The sequence below is a fragment of the Schistosoma haematobium genome, chromosome 1 (assembly GCF_000699445.3).
Source record: "Schistosoma haematobium chromosome 1, whole genome shotgun sequence".
Classification (NCBI taxonomy): Eukaryota; Metazoa; Platyhelminthes; class Trematoda; order Strigeidida; family Schistosomatidae; genus Schistosoma; species Schistosoma haematobium.
The window spans coordinates 37,174,543-37,190,974 of NC_067196.1; the positions used below are offsets into that span (position 1 = coordinate 37,174,543).

The 16,432-nt window shown below is 35.0% G+C and overlaps 1 protein-coding gene across 3 annotated transcripts in view; it reads right to left on the reverse strand.

The window, feature by feature from the left end:
• The window catches only part of VAMP3 (Vesicle-associated membrane protein 3), a 25,381-nt gene extending 10,042 nt beyond the window's left edge, over window positions 1-15,339 (reverse strand). For all 3 annotated transcript variants that reach the window (XM_051217521.1, XM_051217520.1, XM_051217519.1), the window contains exons 1-4: window positions 15,297-15,339; window positions 10,682-10,811; window positions 10,561-10,639; window positions 2,574-2,653 (exon numbers count right to left, since the gene is read on the reverse strand). In XM_051217521.1, the coding sequence (XP_051073934.1) occupies window positions 2,574-2,653; window positions 10,561-10,639; window positions 10,682-10,747 (225 nt within the window). In that variant the 5' untranslated portion in view covers window positions 10,748-10,811; window positions 15,297-15,339. The remainder of the gene's footprint in view (window positions 1-2,573; window positions 2,654-10,560; window positions 10,640-10,681; window positions 10,812-15,296) is intronic.
• Between the last annotated feature and the right edge of the window lie 1,093 nt (window positions 15,340-16,432).

The window sequence follows — 16,432 nt, forward strand, 5'->3', positions numbered from 1 at the left end:
GATAAAATAACAGATATTTAAAAAATACACCCACCTTCATTCTAAGATGCTGTATTGATAGACTAGCTATATACTCGTGCCTTCATTCCCAGAATCACCAGACTAATTTATTTATTCGAACAAATAAATATTGGTACAAAGGGGAACAGAAGACATATGCGCCACACAAGTCACTTGACTTGTATTTAGGCTATGATACTGCCAGGGTGCCTAAACCGAAGCGGGTGGTTTTCCTAGGGGGCCACTCCCGAAGTCTTCGATCTATGGGTCTGATCCACAAGGCCGTGAAGCAACGTCGGAAGATGCAGTCCCATGGTTACCGGTGGCCAACGATTGGTTCATACGCCATTTGTTCCCTTAGGATCCTGAAGCCCATGTACACGACTGGTTTGGAATCAGGGTTTTATAACTTCTCTAGGTGGATCCTTTGTATCCACGAATCCAATTAAAGCGCCGGACATTCACTTCTCGTTCTCTCAATTGCGTAAACAACACACCCGCCATGAGAAGGAAGTGAGTAGGACTATTCTGGCAGTGCCATGTGAGAGCATTTCGAGGGGGAGAGCGGACCCTCCCCAAATTCGGTCGTACCAGGGTATGTGTTTGATATTTAAGCCAATGAAACGTCATGAATCAAATGAATTCATGATGATATCGCCGACAGAATAGTGATAATTATTTTTTGACGAAAACTCGCTGGCGAACTTCAGTATTGCTAAACGTTTTGTTGCTGATTAAGATTATTACTTAAAAACTGATAATTGGAAACATATTTTCTTGAACATTCTCAGTCCAGAGAGAATAGGCTTCATAGTCACAGGGCGAAACTACTTGTAACGCAGTGTTATGCACCCAATGATTTATGATCAAACTGACTTCGGAACAACATCAAAGAAGATTTAAACTGATATGAGTTGCTCATTTTTTCGATAAACGTAGACCAATAACTTCTGCTAGACCACCTGTTCGTACAACTACTCAAATGCAAAAACAGTTCAAATATTTATCACAGTTTACTCTTGAGTATAAGAACAGACACAGTTCATCCCTTCCACTTAGAAGCATTTTGAAATAATAGAGTATAATTTATACTCAGAGACGATTATTGCCAGCTAACAAAATGCGATTCATATAGGCTACACAACATTGTACAGAAAGAAGTTGTCATTGATACGTCTTGTCGATGAAACGCTATATACGATTCCTAAGCTATTCCGGTAACCCGCAGTCTAGAACTACACAGCGACTCGAACTCCAAAGAGAAGACACAAGTATGAAAGAAAATATTTATCCCAAGGTTCATTTTTGTACAGAAAATCAAGGGTATTTATAGATGTTGACGTCTGTTAAATCAACATCATATTTTCAGCCAATCCGTTAACGTCTTATTATGCTACCGACCAATAATAGCACGCCACGCTGGAATTCTCGAACGTTCCATCGTACTCTGATTAGCTAGGATCCTTCGGCTCCTTTTGGGCCTCTGGAGGCTCCGTTGTAGTTCTGCGGAAGCCGACTCAACAGTCATCTACATACTTTGTTAACAAAACTAAACCATTACTACATACTTTATTAAGAGCTGTTTTCACAATGCTATCGATGAAAAGTTGAGGAGGGATGGTCAGAGTAAATAGCCCTACAGAAGTTAACTCATGATTTGAAATAATATAGGTGAAGTGATTGTGTACAATCAGTTTACCTGATTTCGTTTTTTATGGAGGTTTCATGATATCAATAAATCTCCTAGGTATTTTCAGAATCAGTGAAAAGTTTCGACGAAACATGTGATTACAGAATAACGACGTCGATTACACGACTGAAATACTACATTCAAGAAGAAACTATCTGTAAACTTCTAAGATGAATCAGAAATTCAACAGATACAAGCTACAGAGGTAAAGACTGAAATTAAGATGAGAAGGAGCATAAAGGAAGTGCATGTAGAATTGCACAAATATATAAGATCATAACAGAAATCGAGTTTAAAATAAAGTTATTGAAGTACGTAGGGATATATTTGAAAGGCGAATCATTTAAATTTCTTATTTCCAAATGTTATACATGAAGTGAAGGTTAAGATAATATTGAGGTGTTAAAACTGAATTGGTTACTTTCCGAAAATTGATCGCCTTTACAAACCTTTAATGAAACCACCTGTGCATAAGGCAGACGTACCGTTAGAAAAATTGGTTATGTGATAACCAGAGAACATAAAACGTTTTTACATTAATAGCTTGTTATGAACATTAAGACGAATATGCGACTTGTTTGGAATAGAGTTTGCTAACCTTACCAGTCGAATTCTTTGTGTCCATTTACCCAGTCAATCCATCATATCTGCTTTTACATTTTTGTTTTTCTGGCAACAGTAGCACAGTAGCCTAGAACACCTTTGTTAGACAATACATAACTAAATATCTATTACTTTTTTTCGAGACAAATAGAAAATGTTTATCATCCAATAACACATTTAGGTATGGAAAATCCTATAAAAATGGCATAAAATTAAAAGCTTCAACAAACCATTAACTTATCGTTAACGAAACATTATTTTTTTCTCCTTGTCAATTTACCTTCATATTTTGCCAAAAGTATTTTCTTCGTACACGACCAGCAACTGCCTGAAACTGTTTGGATTGAACTTGTAATTCATCTGAAAGAATGGTCAAAGGTCAAATCAAAATAATAATTCTTCCACCTAGAAATCGGTATATTTTACAAACAGCAATATTATAATAGGATACATCATTTTTAGTAACAAATTTACAAACAAGTTATCAGGTAGAGTGGTTGGTGGACGCAATTTATTTAGTATAGCCAAATAACGAATAAAGTTTTCTAGTAAAAAAAATACATGACACAGAAACAGTTATTTTATTCTTAATTACAACTTTGAATGCATTACTATTTTTGTCATCTACACTGAGATATTCATTTTTAATAGTTCTTTGACTATACTAGGATCTAGAAGTCTATGTTTTCTAAATTTAAGAAACTTATCGGTATGCACCTGTTTAAGTTTTTAGTCCGGTTTGTCGAAGGGTTACAAACACCTTGAGGTAGATAAACAAGAATCGCGAAATCAAAATTCATTAGTCTGACAGTAAGATGCATTAATAATAAGACCCTAAGCCTGGAGAAAGTCAGTAATGTGTTACGAAGTATCCGATTATGACGCTGATACATAAACTTCGTACATGCATCCCCAACAGGTTAGTTGGGTGAGAGGACAGCCAGTTAGAAGAATACTTTATTGGTCAAACCGAGCGGAGAATATATGTACAATTATTCATAAACAAACATATATTTCCCTTCACAAAAGAGGTCACATTTTCAACTAGCAGCGTGTTTCGCTCCTTAGAAAAGGGAGTCTAAACTTGGTCAATAGCGTTTGCTTATAATCTGGTTGATGTTTAACTAGCCCACTAAATCATCAGTCAGTGAAGTGAGTCACTACACAGAGGGCTCTTTGATTTTCAGTAACTGTTCGGTGACGCTAAAAACACAACTTACAAAATATAAATGAATGAAATCATGAACCGATCAACGTGAGACCACCATTGAAAACCTATAAGCACTGTATGGCTGTTTCGTCTTATTATGGGACTTATCAGTATTGCGTATCCACAACACCGCATACGGGACTCGAGCTCAGGGCCTAAAATTGCTCCGTTCATGATCCTAATGAAATTTGACAATTTCGATAACTCATACTGACGAATAAATGAGTTTGGATATCACAAATGACTAAGAATATTTTGAAAATGAGAGTTCTGTATATTGAGTGAACGCTTTAGGCTCTTTTGTGTATAAATGAGATAAGTAATGCTGACCAATACATTGTCGTGTGAATGGTTTCATAATTAGACTAGGTTGTCATTTTAAGTGTCATGGGATATTAGGATCTTGTTGTCATGTTATCACTGTTGTTGAGTAAATGTTAGTGATTCCGATTATACGTACGTACAATAAAGCGTTTATTATCGAACAGGCTACTTAACCGCGCCGTTACCAAATAAAAATAACAGCGTTCATGGAATTTAATGCAGTTGAGACACGAAGTAACTTCTTGATACTAGCCAAAACTGTCCCAAGCACTGATTAAAGTTTAGTTTACCAATCCTGAAATGCATTGAAGCGACCAAATAGAGTGACGTTACACTGTAAATTTCTTTCTGGTACAAGACAAGACGTTCAAAGCCAGTAGGTTGAAAATCACAAACCTTAATTTTGTATCGTCCTTGTTGACTTTCCTTACAAAATGAACGCTGAAAACTCTGAGGGACTTCTCTGAGTGAAGATATTTAAGGGCATTACAGTTAAGCTTCACTAAAATTGAGCATTTAGTTTAATGACCATACAGGAAATAGTGATTAATATACTTCGACAGTCAGTTATGACATAAGCATAGGAGTTGATACTAGTCCACAGCTAATTTCATTTATGAATTACGTATATGGAGGTTATCTGTTGAGGTTGAACAGAAATATGAGGAAGGATTTTATGCTACCGCACTACCCCATGATTTTCAAATTGTCCATTAGACATCTGTACAGAAATTGGATACACTGGTACGAAAAAAAAACAATGGCTGAAGTAATTTCTAAGTGTTTTGATCAAAATGTATTGCTTATTAACAGAGAAATGAACATATGACAAAAATATTTTTTGCGGGATTCCAATTAAAGAGGTTATATATATTTAACTTAAAAGGAAAAATGTCACTTTATGAAAAACTGTAGTTACTATAAGTGGTTCATAATTTTATTTACATAACATAAAACTAAAGATTATTTAAAATTTTTAGAGATAGTAAATAACCAGTCGTACTAGAAGTGACATGATAAAAAATTTCCTGTAAAATTCACGTGGAATGACTGTTACAAAAGGAAAAATAAAGCTACATGGAGAGTCGACGATAGATTCGCTTTACAATCTTGATCCTATGTGCCGAAATACTTTATAAAATCGATATACATACAAAAAAGGTATTAATAAAACATACTAACTGAAATTGGTCTTTTCTACGAGTTGGTGATAAGTAGAGGCTTTAATATTAACCAAAAATTAATTTGAAAGTGAACAAACTTACAAAGAAAATATAAGTTTCAATTGTAATCATTTTACTTCTTTATACACTTTTAAGATCGTTCGTGAAATTGTATAAGTAATTTTTTAAAAAAAGAACACAAAAGTTGAACTTCAGGGATGAACGCTATTATCAACTGGTAGAGAGTACAGAAAATTTGAAGAATCATATATTCTATTGATTCAGAAAATAAGAAATTTAAATTTGAACAACTTCCAGTTACATAAAATACTTAGAAACTATTAGAAAGATTCCATAAACTACTTATCAAGTAGCTAGAAGTAGGTCCAAAGTGTTTATTCCTTTTTTAATTTATAGCATTTGTCAAATTATTTGAAGAAATAGGTTACATTTAGGAGTAATTTACCGTCAAGAGTAGAAGTGCCATAGGCAACGGATCTTCAGTGAAACAAGAGGCTACTCCTGATTCTCATAAAGTAATAGGTATTTAATGAGTACCAAATAAATTTTTCGAGTATAAAATATATTCATTATATGATCACAGGTCGAAATTCATAGGCTACATCAATAAATAATTACTCTACTGGATATCGTAATACAAATATATTCACAAGTAGAATTTAATTCGATTTTGTATAATTTGTCCACACTCATAGTTCTAGTTTTTCATTTTAGGCAATATGAGTAAAAGGTTAGAGAATAGTATACCGTTAAAGATGCATTCATATTCAAAGTTTTGAAATCAACCACAACATGCATTAAGGAGACAAATAGGTGAACATTTCCGCTGCTAAGTGATTGCGTATAAAGTAGAGAAAATGAGGGTTATGTGTATAATGATAATGTTACGAATAGGGTGCAACTAGTATTTTTGTTTCTATCATGCACTCGGTTAAACTTCATTACTTAACACATCTGCAAACTTTTCCAGTTAATCTACGTCAATCAACTATGTAAACAAATAATTAACAATATAATATATGGGAAGACCATCAACAACCGATTGTTAAGAGTATAATTAAAATTAATCACTTGAAGTATATGGAAATTAGTTTGTATTAAAAACAGAAAAAGAATCCTAATTAAGCATACAGTATAATCAAGAGACAAAACTACACTAGATGTCCAACTAAAAAGAACCATGAAAAAAAACTAAGTGAATATATATCTGAGTTCAGTTAAAGAAACAATGTAGGAGTGCGGTGTTTCGAAGAAAAAATATACGACATTAAATTACTGTGTAAAAAGTGACCAGAATACAATCTTCGGTAAGACACAACACAGTTTACATACAATAACAAACGATATCTCACCGATTTCATTCAAGTGTTATAAGGCAAGTTGAACTAGCAATATTCATTCATTCTCACACTAAAGTGAACAAATATCATAGAGACATATCACGTATTAGAGGACTAAATGATTAGAAAATATAATAGATAGGAAAACAATTGGTTCTTTCATCGTGGCTAAAGAAATAATTTATTTATCAACAAGTCACAAGTCGGGGGCTTGCTACACTTATTCTGCTATGCGTAACCAGATCGTACAACTGTCCTTCACACAAATGGTATTGGTGAAAGGTGAGTAGATAAATCTGTACCTGTTTGAGCCAGTGCTATTTATTAGATGTTCCAAGGTATATGTTAATGATCAGCTTATATCCTAATATAAATATGAATTAAATCATGGAATTTATTTTGTTCTATTTAGGATCACTTTAATTCTCCAAATCATAAGAGGAAAGTATGAGGGATATATCACTTTCAATACAATATAAGTCATTAATGTATGCTAATGTACATAAATTGATAAAAGACATAGTACATTTAACTTGCAGTTACGTGACTAGCAGTGACAATAACAAATCTGGATTATTCTCGCAATTTAGATCACGGACTGATCTTAGCTAGGTCACCACTGAAGGCTTGAAAGCACTGAACGGACGATTTGTCCTAGTATGAGACTCCTCAGCAGTGCGGATTCACGACCTCGTATCCAGAAAGAGAACCCAGAACCTACGACCTCGCCCGCGAGCGCTAAACCTCTAGATCACTGAGCTGGCATCCAGTGGCATTAATCTCGAACTCCAATCAAATCATGATAATGTGCAACCCTCATCTATTGCATGGAGTGGATAGCTGTCTTACACTCGACACAGATTCCAGATTTTCAATGGTAGTCTAGCCAAGATCAGTTCGTGATTTAAACTGTGAAAATTCCACAATTCCTGAAAACCGCTTATACTAAGATATAGATTAAACAATACCTGGAAAATATAAAGTGTGACTACGAAAAATTAGGCATTATACCTTCAGGAATTAAAGTGAATAAATAATAATCCAGTTTGCAGAGACTAAGAAGTTGAAGCACAAAAACTTATATACTACGGAGTGATTGGTGACACAATAAACCGAAAGTGATAAAATGATTATTTTTTATTAGAAACAATATATAGAACATTAACCGGGTCAGAAAATATGTCCAACTGTGGTTTAGATTGAATGATATCACGAAAAACATCTCTTAAACTTCTACAAATGATTATCTTGTAGGCTATTTTATGTTATTCCAAAAAACATTAAACATAAATATGAACTACAGAAGATCACTTTTATGGGATTTATCACTGTATCAACAAAATTGTAGTACTGGCTTAGCGGGTGGAAATGACTCATCGTAAACGCTTATTCGGCTAATAACTATAATGACTAACACATAATCCTAAGGAAACAAATAGTATATGAACCAATTATTGGAACTACATTTCCCGACATTGTTCCACTTCCTTGTGGATCAGACCTTTAGGTCGAAGGCTCTGGCTGTGGTCCACTAAGAAAACCACCTGCTTCAGTTTGGGCACCCGGGCAGTATCATAACCCACAGACAAATCAAGTGACTTGTGTGGCGCGTATGTATATGGTACCTCCTTGTACCAGTATTTATGTTCAAATAAATAAATGCGCCGCACAATAAAAACGAAGTTGTGAAGAGATAGAGGAAGGAAGGCGAGTATAAAAACTGAATTGGATATAATATAGTGTATGAGGGTGAGAACAACGATAACATTGAGAGAAAAAGTCCAGCTAAGAAAAAAACCCGACAAGGATTGTTATAAAGAAGTCCCTATCAACCATATAAAAAGTAAAGTTACAACAGGATCGCCATTGGTTTCTATTGCGAGCCATGTCTGATAAAGCCTCAAGCCATTATGTTTTACACCTAAAGGACTTATTTTGACTTGACTAAATATTCTGCCTAGTTCTTCTATGTTGTTTAAGCTTGTGTTAATTTATTTCCGTTATTTACTTTCAATAAGTGGCTTAAACTAAGTCATGAAATATCAGAAATCCAAATTTCTACACATCGAGATACCACAAATACATCATTATTTTATTATTAACTTTCTACCTATTCGAAATCATCAAGCTGCACCTTGGTATTGATACCTAGTCGTACAGTGTTTTTCGTGATCTGAGTGGATGACGATTACAAGGAACAATGATATATCACTCATATTCGCAATTTATCTCTGAATTTAATTTATTTCACTCACCTACACACAACGATAGAAAATAAACGATGGGGTGTGAAGAACTACAGACTGTAAGTAGTATGTAATCTTACTACAATTACAGAAACGGACTACCATACGCCTTATCTCTATAAATTCCTGGTGATACGTACCACATTTGATCTCCTTATTATATAAATGACGACTGTGGGTAATAACAACCAGGAAAGACTGTAATCAAAATAGCAAATCCTTGTGAAGAATCCCAAGTCTTACCACTAAATGCTAAATGTCATAGTTAGTTGGACATACCGACTACTCACATTACATAATAAGAAGTATCATAGATTTCTCGTTTTAAGTATTGAACCTAAAGTCAGATTTTCACATTGCAAAAGTTTATTTATTTAGTTATGTCTGTGTGAGATGTAATATTCCATAATATTTCAGAGAGTAGCGATCTAGATGTTGAATTGATTAGTTGAAGAGTGAAAATATACAGAAGGATATATCAAAAAGGTAATACAACTGAAAATTTCATATTGAACGGACATATAAATAGGTCAATTATTCTCGACATACAGTTGCGCTCAAAAGTGGATCAGTCTAAGCTGCCATATCAAATCAACGCAACGGGATTAAATTGATACGATGAATAGTAAATGAGTGTAAATAATATTATCGATCTCAATTAGAATTAAATACTGAGAATATAGTCCGAAAAGGTATTTATGACGGAATACATAACTAACTTCATCAATAGTTTTCAAGCAAAGAGTCTTAACAAGTCTCATGCACTTCATTCGCACACTTTTCATTGACAAAAGTTAACAAAACCTCGCGATTGACGAACTGGTGTAGCTTTGTAATGAAATACGACTATAGTTGGGTGCCGTCAATAGTTCCAAAACGTGACATATAATGAAATAAGTAAACGAGCAACAGGACAATCTTTACAACATGAAATTGTGACGACATATATCAGTAATCAAAACTGATTCAATTAAAAGGTTACATACAATTGCATGAAGTTATATTCATTTTAACCAGTTTTTTCTAATCCCGAATTCAGTAAAACGTGAAAAACAACAAATACACGAAGTTATCTACGTACATGACTAAGATTTACGAAAAAGATAAGAAGTAGCATGTTTAGACAATTGGGAGCATTAACTCTAAAACTCCGACTATCTTTTATTAGATTAACGGAAATATTGGTAATAAATGAGGCAGATTTACAATAATTTAGTATAGTTAAGGAGAAACTTTCATAGCTGACTAACATCATTTAAGGAAGTATCAGATATCTATCTCATTCATTAGAACATCATTGTACACTTATTTAACTAGTTTTCAAATGTAGAGTAAAGACATTACATATTTGGAGCTTATTTTGACATTTATGTAGTTTGACACTGATGATAATGAATAACTTCTGTATGAAAATTGATGTCAATTTATGATCATATGAATATTGTACTTACGACCTTTCGTAGTCAACTGTAATTGTTTCTATTATCTTTATTCAGATACTTGGCCGAATTGTAATTGCACTATTATTTCTCTTACCCTATCTAACCCATATTCATTCTGATCATGGATCTTAAATTTTCACTAAACATATATGAAGATTTAAGTTAACATTCTATATGAGCCATATCAACACTAACAATTTTATTCTATTTTGTTTGACAATCCTAAATTCACAAGCTTTAAACGATGTACTTTGCACTTGACCTGGTCATTTTTCGGATTATCAATTTGGATATATAATTGTAGAACCTGAATAGAATTTACCAAAACGAATATTCTTCGTCCAAATATTAGTCTTTTAATATAAATATTAATCTATTTTAATTTCCTAAATAGGAGATTTAATAAATGAGGTATGCTCGAAAGTACAATTTACAAATCTGAAAGTCTCTCATGAAAACAGGCTAACTATATGGTAAGAGGTTAGATACGCAAAAGACATAAAATGGATAGATTACCGTACCAGCCCGAGTGTCGATTTCTGCTAAACGAGTTTCCCTTTCCAATACGAGATTCACATTGTCTTTCATTATACCAACAACCTGAAATAAAGTAAGTTACAAACAAATATAAAGAAATTTTACCTCCTGAACTTTAGCCTGTTGCTGACGAATCCGATCATCGGCTTGATAATTATATTGATTATTCATGTTTAAAACGGTTTAAAAGTGTTTAACTTCAATTGCGATGAGAAATGTCACAAACACAAGCCTCCTAAAACAGAGAACTTCATTCAATGGAGTTAATAACTGCATCCAATTAAAGTATAGTCTTTATTAATAGCACCATAAGATAATTTAAGGTAATGTTAAATTTCAGAATAAATCTGTGATCAAGCAGGAGACAAATGTGTTTATATAAACAAAGAAGATCTGAGCAAACTATAGTATGAGTTTGTTGTTAAACTAGAAATTGCCCCCAAATGCCCTGGTATGGCCGAGAGTGGGTGGGCCCGCCCTCCCCCTCGAAATACTCTCACACGGCCACGCGTATACAGCTTCTGTCAGGGAAGTCCTACTCATTGCCTTCTCGTGGTGGGGGTGTTGTTTACGAAAATGAGAGGACGAAAAGCGAGTATCCGGCGCTTTAACTGGATCACAAATCAATGGTGTACATGGGCTCCAGTATCCTGCAGGAACAAATGGCGTATGAACCAATTGTTGGTCACCGGCTACCATGGGACTGCATCTCCTTACGATGCTCCACTGCCTTGTGGATCAGACCTTCAGGTCGAAGGCTCGGGGTGTGGCCCCCTAAGATAACCACCTGCTTCGGTCTGGGCATCCGAGCAGTATCACAGCCCACACACAACTATGATGAACTGTCGATAATTATGGAAAATACTTTTCTTGCTTCAATTAACAATCAAACGATTCACATTATTATTATTATTATTATTACTATTGTTATTATTTACTACGCCATTTATTCACTCTCTTTTATTCCTACTCTGTCTATCCTTATTTTGCGACTTATACAGCAGCTCGCCTATGGTGGATTTTCGATTCTATCTAAATGTTCTCGAGTAGAGACGTTATCAGATATGGCTCAGAATAGAAGCCATTGGCGATCCTGCTGTAACCTTTTAATTTCTTCATAAAAAGTGGTTGGTTCTTCCTTAACTGAAAGATCTCTTCTGAGTGTACGTTTCTGTTTCCCCCATTATTATTATTACACTACCTTACACTAATCTGTTCGTTATCGTTTTTTTACGCTCCTTACCATTTTTTCCTTCTCTGCAATTCTCATTGTTTTGTGTGGCGCATATATATTTGGTGCCCTCCTGTACCAATATTTATGTGTTCAAATAAATAAATAAATAAACTAGAAATTCCGAGAAAAATGTATTGATTTTTGTAACCACTACCAGTAAAACTCTGTTCAGTACTATTCATCCATCAAAAACCTAAGACCTGGACAAAATATGCATCGACCTAAGTATTCATACTTCATATAACTTTAATGAAAAGAAATTAGCAGGATTAAATCAAATAAAGTGAAGTAATAAGATCGATTGTGGTGGAAACTAAAAACTGGGAATAAAGCATGTGATACCTGAATAAGAAGTGTGATATAAAACTAAAGCTTTGAAATTCAATGCATTAGTTGTGGATTTTTGTCTGTTGGTACTATTTAAAGTTACTACCCATTTTTTCGACAGTATCCATTAGTAGGAAACCTGACGTAACCATTTAAAGCATACATCAAAACAAAGCCTCTCACTGCCAATGTGTACAGTCTAGAGCAATGTGAGAAATGCCAATTTCACAACCGGTCTGCTTACGAAACCGAATTTAATATATTTCCTGGTATTAGTGAAGTGTATGTGAAGACATGTATGAAATAAGTTTCGCAAACAACGCTAACTCTATAAGTTTTCAATAATTTAACCAGCAATCATTAATCACTGCAAATACACGCATTGCGATTTCTATGGAATACCATTTCGTAGCGACACTTCAATTTTGCTCCTTATTGATCTGCTGAGGATACAAAACACTTTTATACATAAAATATAGTTAACGAATGTAGAGAAAAAAATAAGACAAATGGTTGAGGGAAAAAGGGTAGTGAAGTGGTAATGATGAAGAAATACTTTACAAGTACGCATTTAGTTGATAAAATATGGGAACTTTGGTTAAAATACAAAGCAAGAAATGTAAATAACGAATAATGTATGTTGACAAGTGCGTGAAAAAGTGATCATAAATAGTCTTAAAGTATAAACCAAAACCTATTGTTAGTGTCCGATCATAGTTTATTAAGAGAACAGAAGACAGAAAATTAGATTAGGAAAAATCTAAACCATATGGGAGATGATAACTTTCATGTACCTGTTCAACATCACTGATGAACAAGGAGGATCTGATGCAGACGTAAAGGAAAGGATTGGCGAAGCAAGGACAACATTTCTACAGTTGAAGAACATACAGGACTCAAAACGACTGTCAACCAATACCAAAGTGAAAACCTTTAATACGGACGTCAAGGCAGTTCTACTGTACGGAAATGAAACTTGGAGAACTACTCCAACCATCATCAGAAAGGTGGAAGTATTTATAGACAATCGTCTACCCCCCCCCCAAGATACTGAATGTCCGTTGACTGGATACTATCGGCAACAACTTACTGTGACAAACCAGCTTCCAAATGAAGAGTAAATTAGCAAAAGACTCCGGAGGTGGATAGGATGTACACTGCGGAAATCACCAAACTGCATCACGAAGCAAGCGCCAACTTGGAATCCTAGCGAAAAATGGAAAAGAGGAAGGCCAAAGAACACACCGCCGAGAATTGGAGGCAGACATCAAAAGAATGAACAACGAATGAGAACAACTAGAAGGAATTGCCCAAGACAGAGTTAGATTGAGAATACCGGTGGGCGGCCTAAGCTCATCCGTAAGGGGTAACAAGAGTAAGTAAATATGGGAGATAAGGGGAATTATAACTGCCAAAGTGAATATTAACGCAACAACAATGAAGCTAATTACGAGATCCCCAGAAACAATGTATACGACAAACTCGGGAAATTAAACTACACAAGCTCAAGTCCCTAAAACTATCACTTCATATCACTAAATGACCATGTATTTGAATAAAGTAACGTTTCAACGCTTAGGTAATGAGGACCGGATAACTATAAATTATGAAATGTATTTCGGACATGCGGGGGTGGCCTTTATAGGTGGATGAAACTGCAAACCTGACAATGATTAGATAATACAATAATGGCTATCACATGAGTAGAGGGATACTCGACAGCTCAGTGTTCAGGCTTTAGTGGCTCTCAAGCTCCCGACCTCGGTTATAATTTCGTTAGTTTGGAGGAAATCCCATCAAAAAGTTAAAAGGAACTCTGGGGAAAATTGAACTCAGAATCTTGAAATTTCCACTGACTTAGAGGTTCTTCAGAAAATAAGCTGATGTTTTGGAGTAATCGTCAAAATGTGCGGGAATTTCGAGGTTGCCATTGTTTTCATAGAAGTTTTGTGGAAATGTAATCAACTTCATTGAGAAATCTACAAAGTTCTTGAACAACTTATGGAAAATCCCGAAGTTTCCCTTAACGAGATGTTTACAGAAGCCTTGCTGTGAAAAAAATCATTGAGTCAGGCAAACCGGTGTTTAGTAATACTTGTTATGGAACTACTATGCAATGTAAATTCCCTGAAGACTATAGTATATGTTATTTGGAAATACTTCGTAAAATTCCAAAGTTACATAAAAAAGAGACGTTTTCATAGATGGATATCGCAGAGAAAAAAGGAGTAAATCTGAACAACACAAACGTGTGAGGTAAACAATGGAAGGAGATAGTACTTCAGTAGCGAACTTTTTATCATCTATTTTAAACTATTTACAAAAAAGAAACATTTTTTCTATTCTGGCCAACGAGAAATGGAATTTGAATTCAACACATTACCTTGCAGAAATATAAAATATAAATTAAGGACATTTCGCAGGCAGTCAGAAAAATAAATAAGGGGAAAAGTAATGAGGAAGTAATAACAGATAATTGCCTGCTTTTGCAAAATGCTGATTATTTGATGTCTGAATATTTGGAAACGGTAGACAATTCTGAGTTCGTTTTGTGATAAAGTAAGCAATTTGGACAAGGTAAAAGTGAAAGACTCGGCACACTCATTCTTAATGGGGAGGCTTAGGAGAAAATTCTCACATACCCAAGACTGAGAAAAACAACTTAAACTTAGAGAATTGTCGTCCATTATCACACCGACTTACTTATGGAAGTTTCTCAACGTTCTAACTTATTTGCCTGTTTTATTCGCTTAAGCTAACTATGTTGGGATAGAAGAGCTTTGTGACATTATGACTTAAGTCATCACACAACCTATAAGCAAATCATTCTGCGCACATTCTCATGAAAACTAAACAATTTGGCGGGAAATCAATGACATTTCAAACCCAAGGCGACTAGATAGATAAATGCCGAACTACTTTCCCACAGCAAATGTTCGGTTCATTTTCCTTTTATTTTTCCATATTGTCTTAGGGAATGTCCATTTTTCCCGTGTTCGCTTATATTACCTCTTTCTGGTTTGATTGAATTCTATGAATGTATCATCTTACAACATTTCAATGAAGAAATTCCATAAACGATGTTGGGATTATGAGTCGAGATTAGCAAAAATGATGATGTAGTGACAAGAATGATTATTGACAGAAACCAAAAGTGACCTTTTATGACGAGAAAATGTTTAAAGTGGGCGGTGAAATATTTAAAAAGGACAAATCACTAACAGGTTCAAATGGTTTTGGAAGGGACATAAGAAGCTTTAGCTTAACAGACCTACGTATCTAGTAGCAGTGGGTCATTAAGACCTGTAGGAAGGATTCTGGATATATTATCGTTAAAAGAGGAAAAAGCAGTTGGTAGGTCATTATCACTAGACTTTAAAAATTTGTCAAATTTTCTCTTATGGGGCTCCCAGGGAGATCGCTTGAACAATGCCCGACGGCAGCGAATTCCTGAATTTGATTACCCTTAAGGAGTAGAAGTTGTGTCTATAGTCTGTTCTGCTGAGTTGTGTCTCCAGGTTTTGGAAATTACCCCTCAGGTTTGTGTTGGAGCTAAATTTAAATAAGTGTTTGAGGAGATGTCCAGAAGTGTTAAGAATGCTGTAAGATATTTGAAAGTCACATCTTAGACGCCTGTTCTCTAATGGGTAATGGTCTAGTGATTGGAAGCGCTCTTCATAGGGCTTAAATTTGAGTCCTCGAACTGATTTCGTGGCTCGCCGTTGGATACGATCCAGAGTGCCCTTAACCTTTTGGAATGAGTGAGAATATACTGTATTTCCGCACACTAAATGGAAACAAATAAATCCGTAAAGAATATGTAGAAAGTTCTGCCGTCAAACTGACCAAAAACGCGCTTCATAGTTACCAGTTCGAGGTTTACCCGGAAGGTACTTTTGTCGCAGTTAGCGCATGACTTCGAATAGTAGTTTGCCAGCATTCCTTAATATTTTTCAACCTGGGTTACTTATAGAGGAAAGTCGCCTAAGCTGTAGCTGTAGTCTGTAACATGTCGCAGATGGACTACTTTACACTTTCAAGTGTTGAAGATAAGTCCATTGTTATCTACCCAATTTTGAAGTCGAATCAGATACTCCTGAAATCCCAGTATATCCTCTTGGTTGCCTATCTCTCTCCTTCCAAATTTCCACATCATCATCAAAAAGTAGTAAGTCTGACGATGTCTGGTGTGGAAGATCGTTTATATAAACGGAGAAGAGAAGAGGTCCTAGTAGTGAACACTGGAGGTCCACACTAGGACATTCCATAGCCGGAGAAAGTAAAGTTAACCTCAA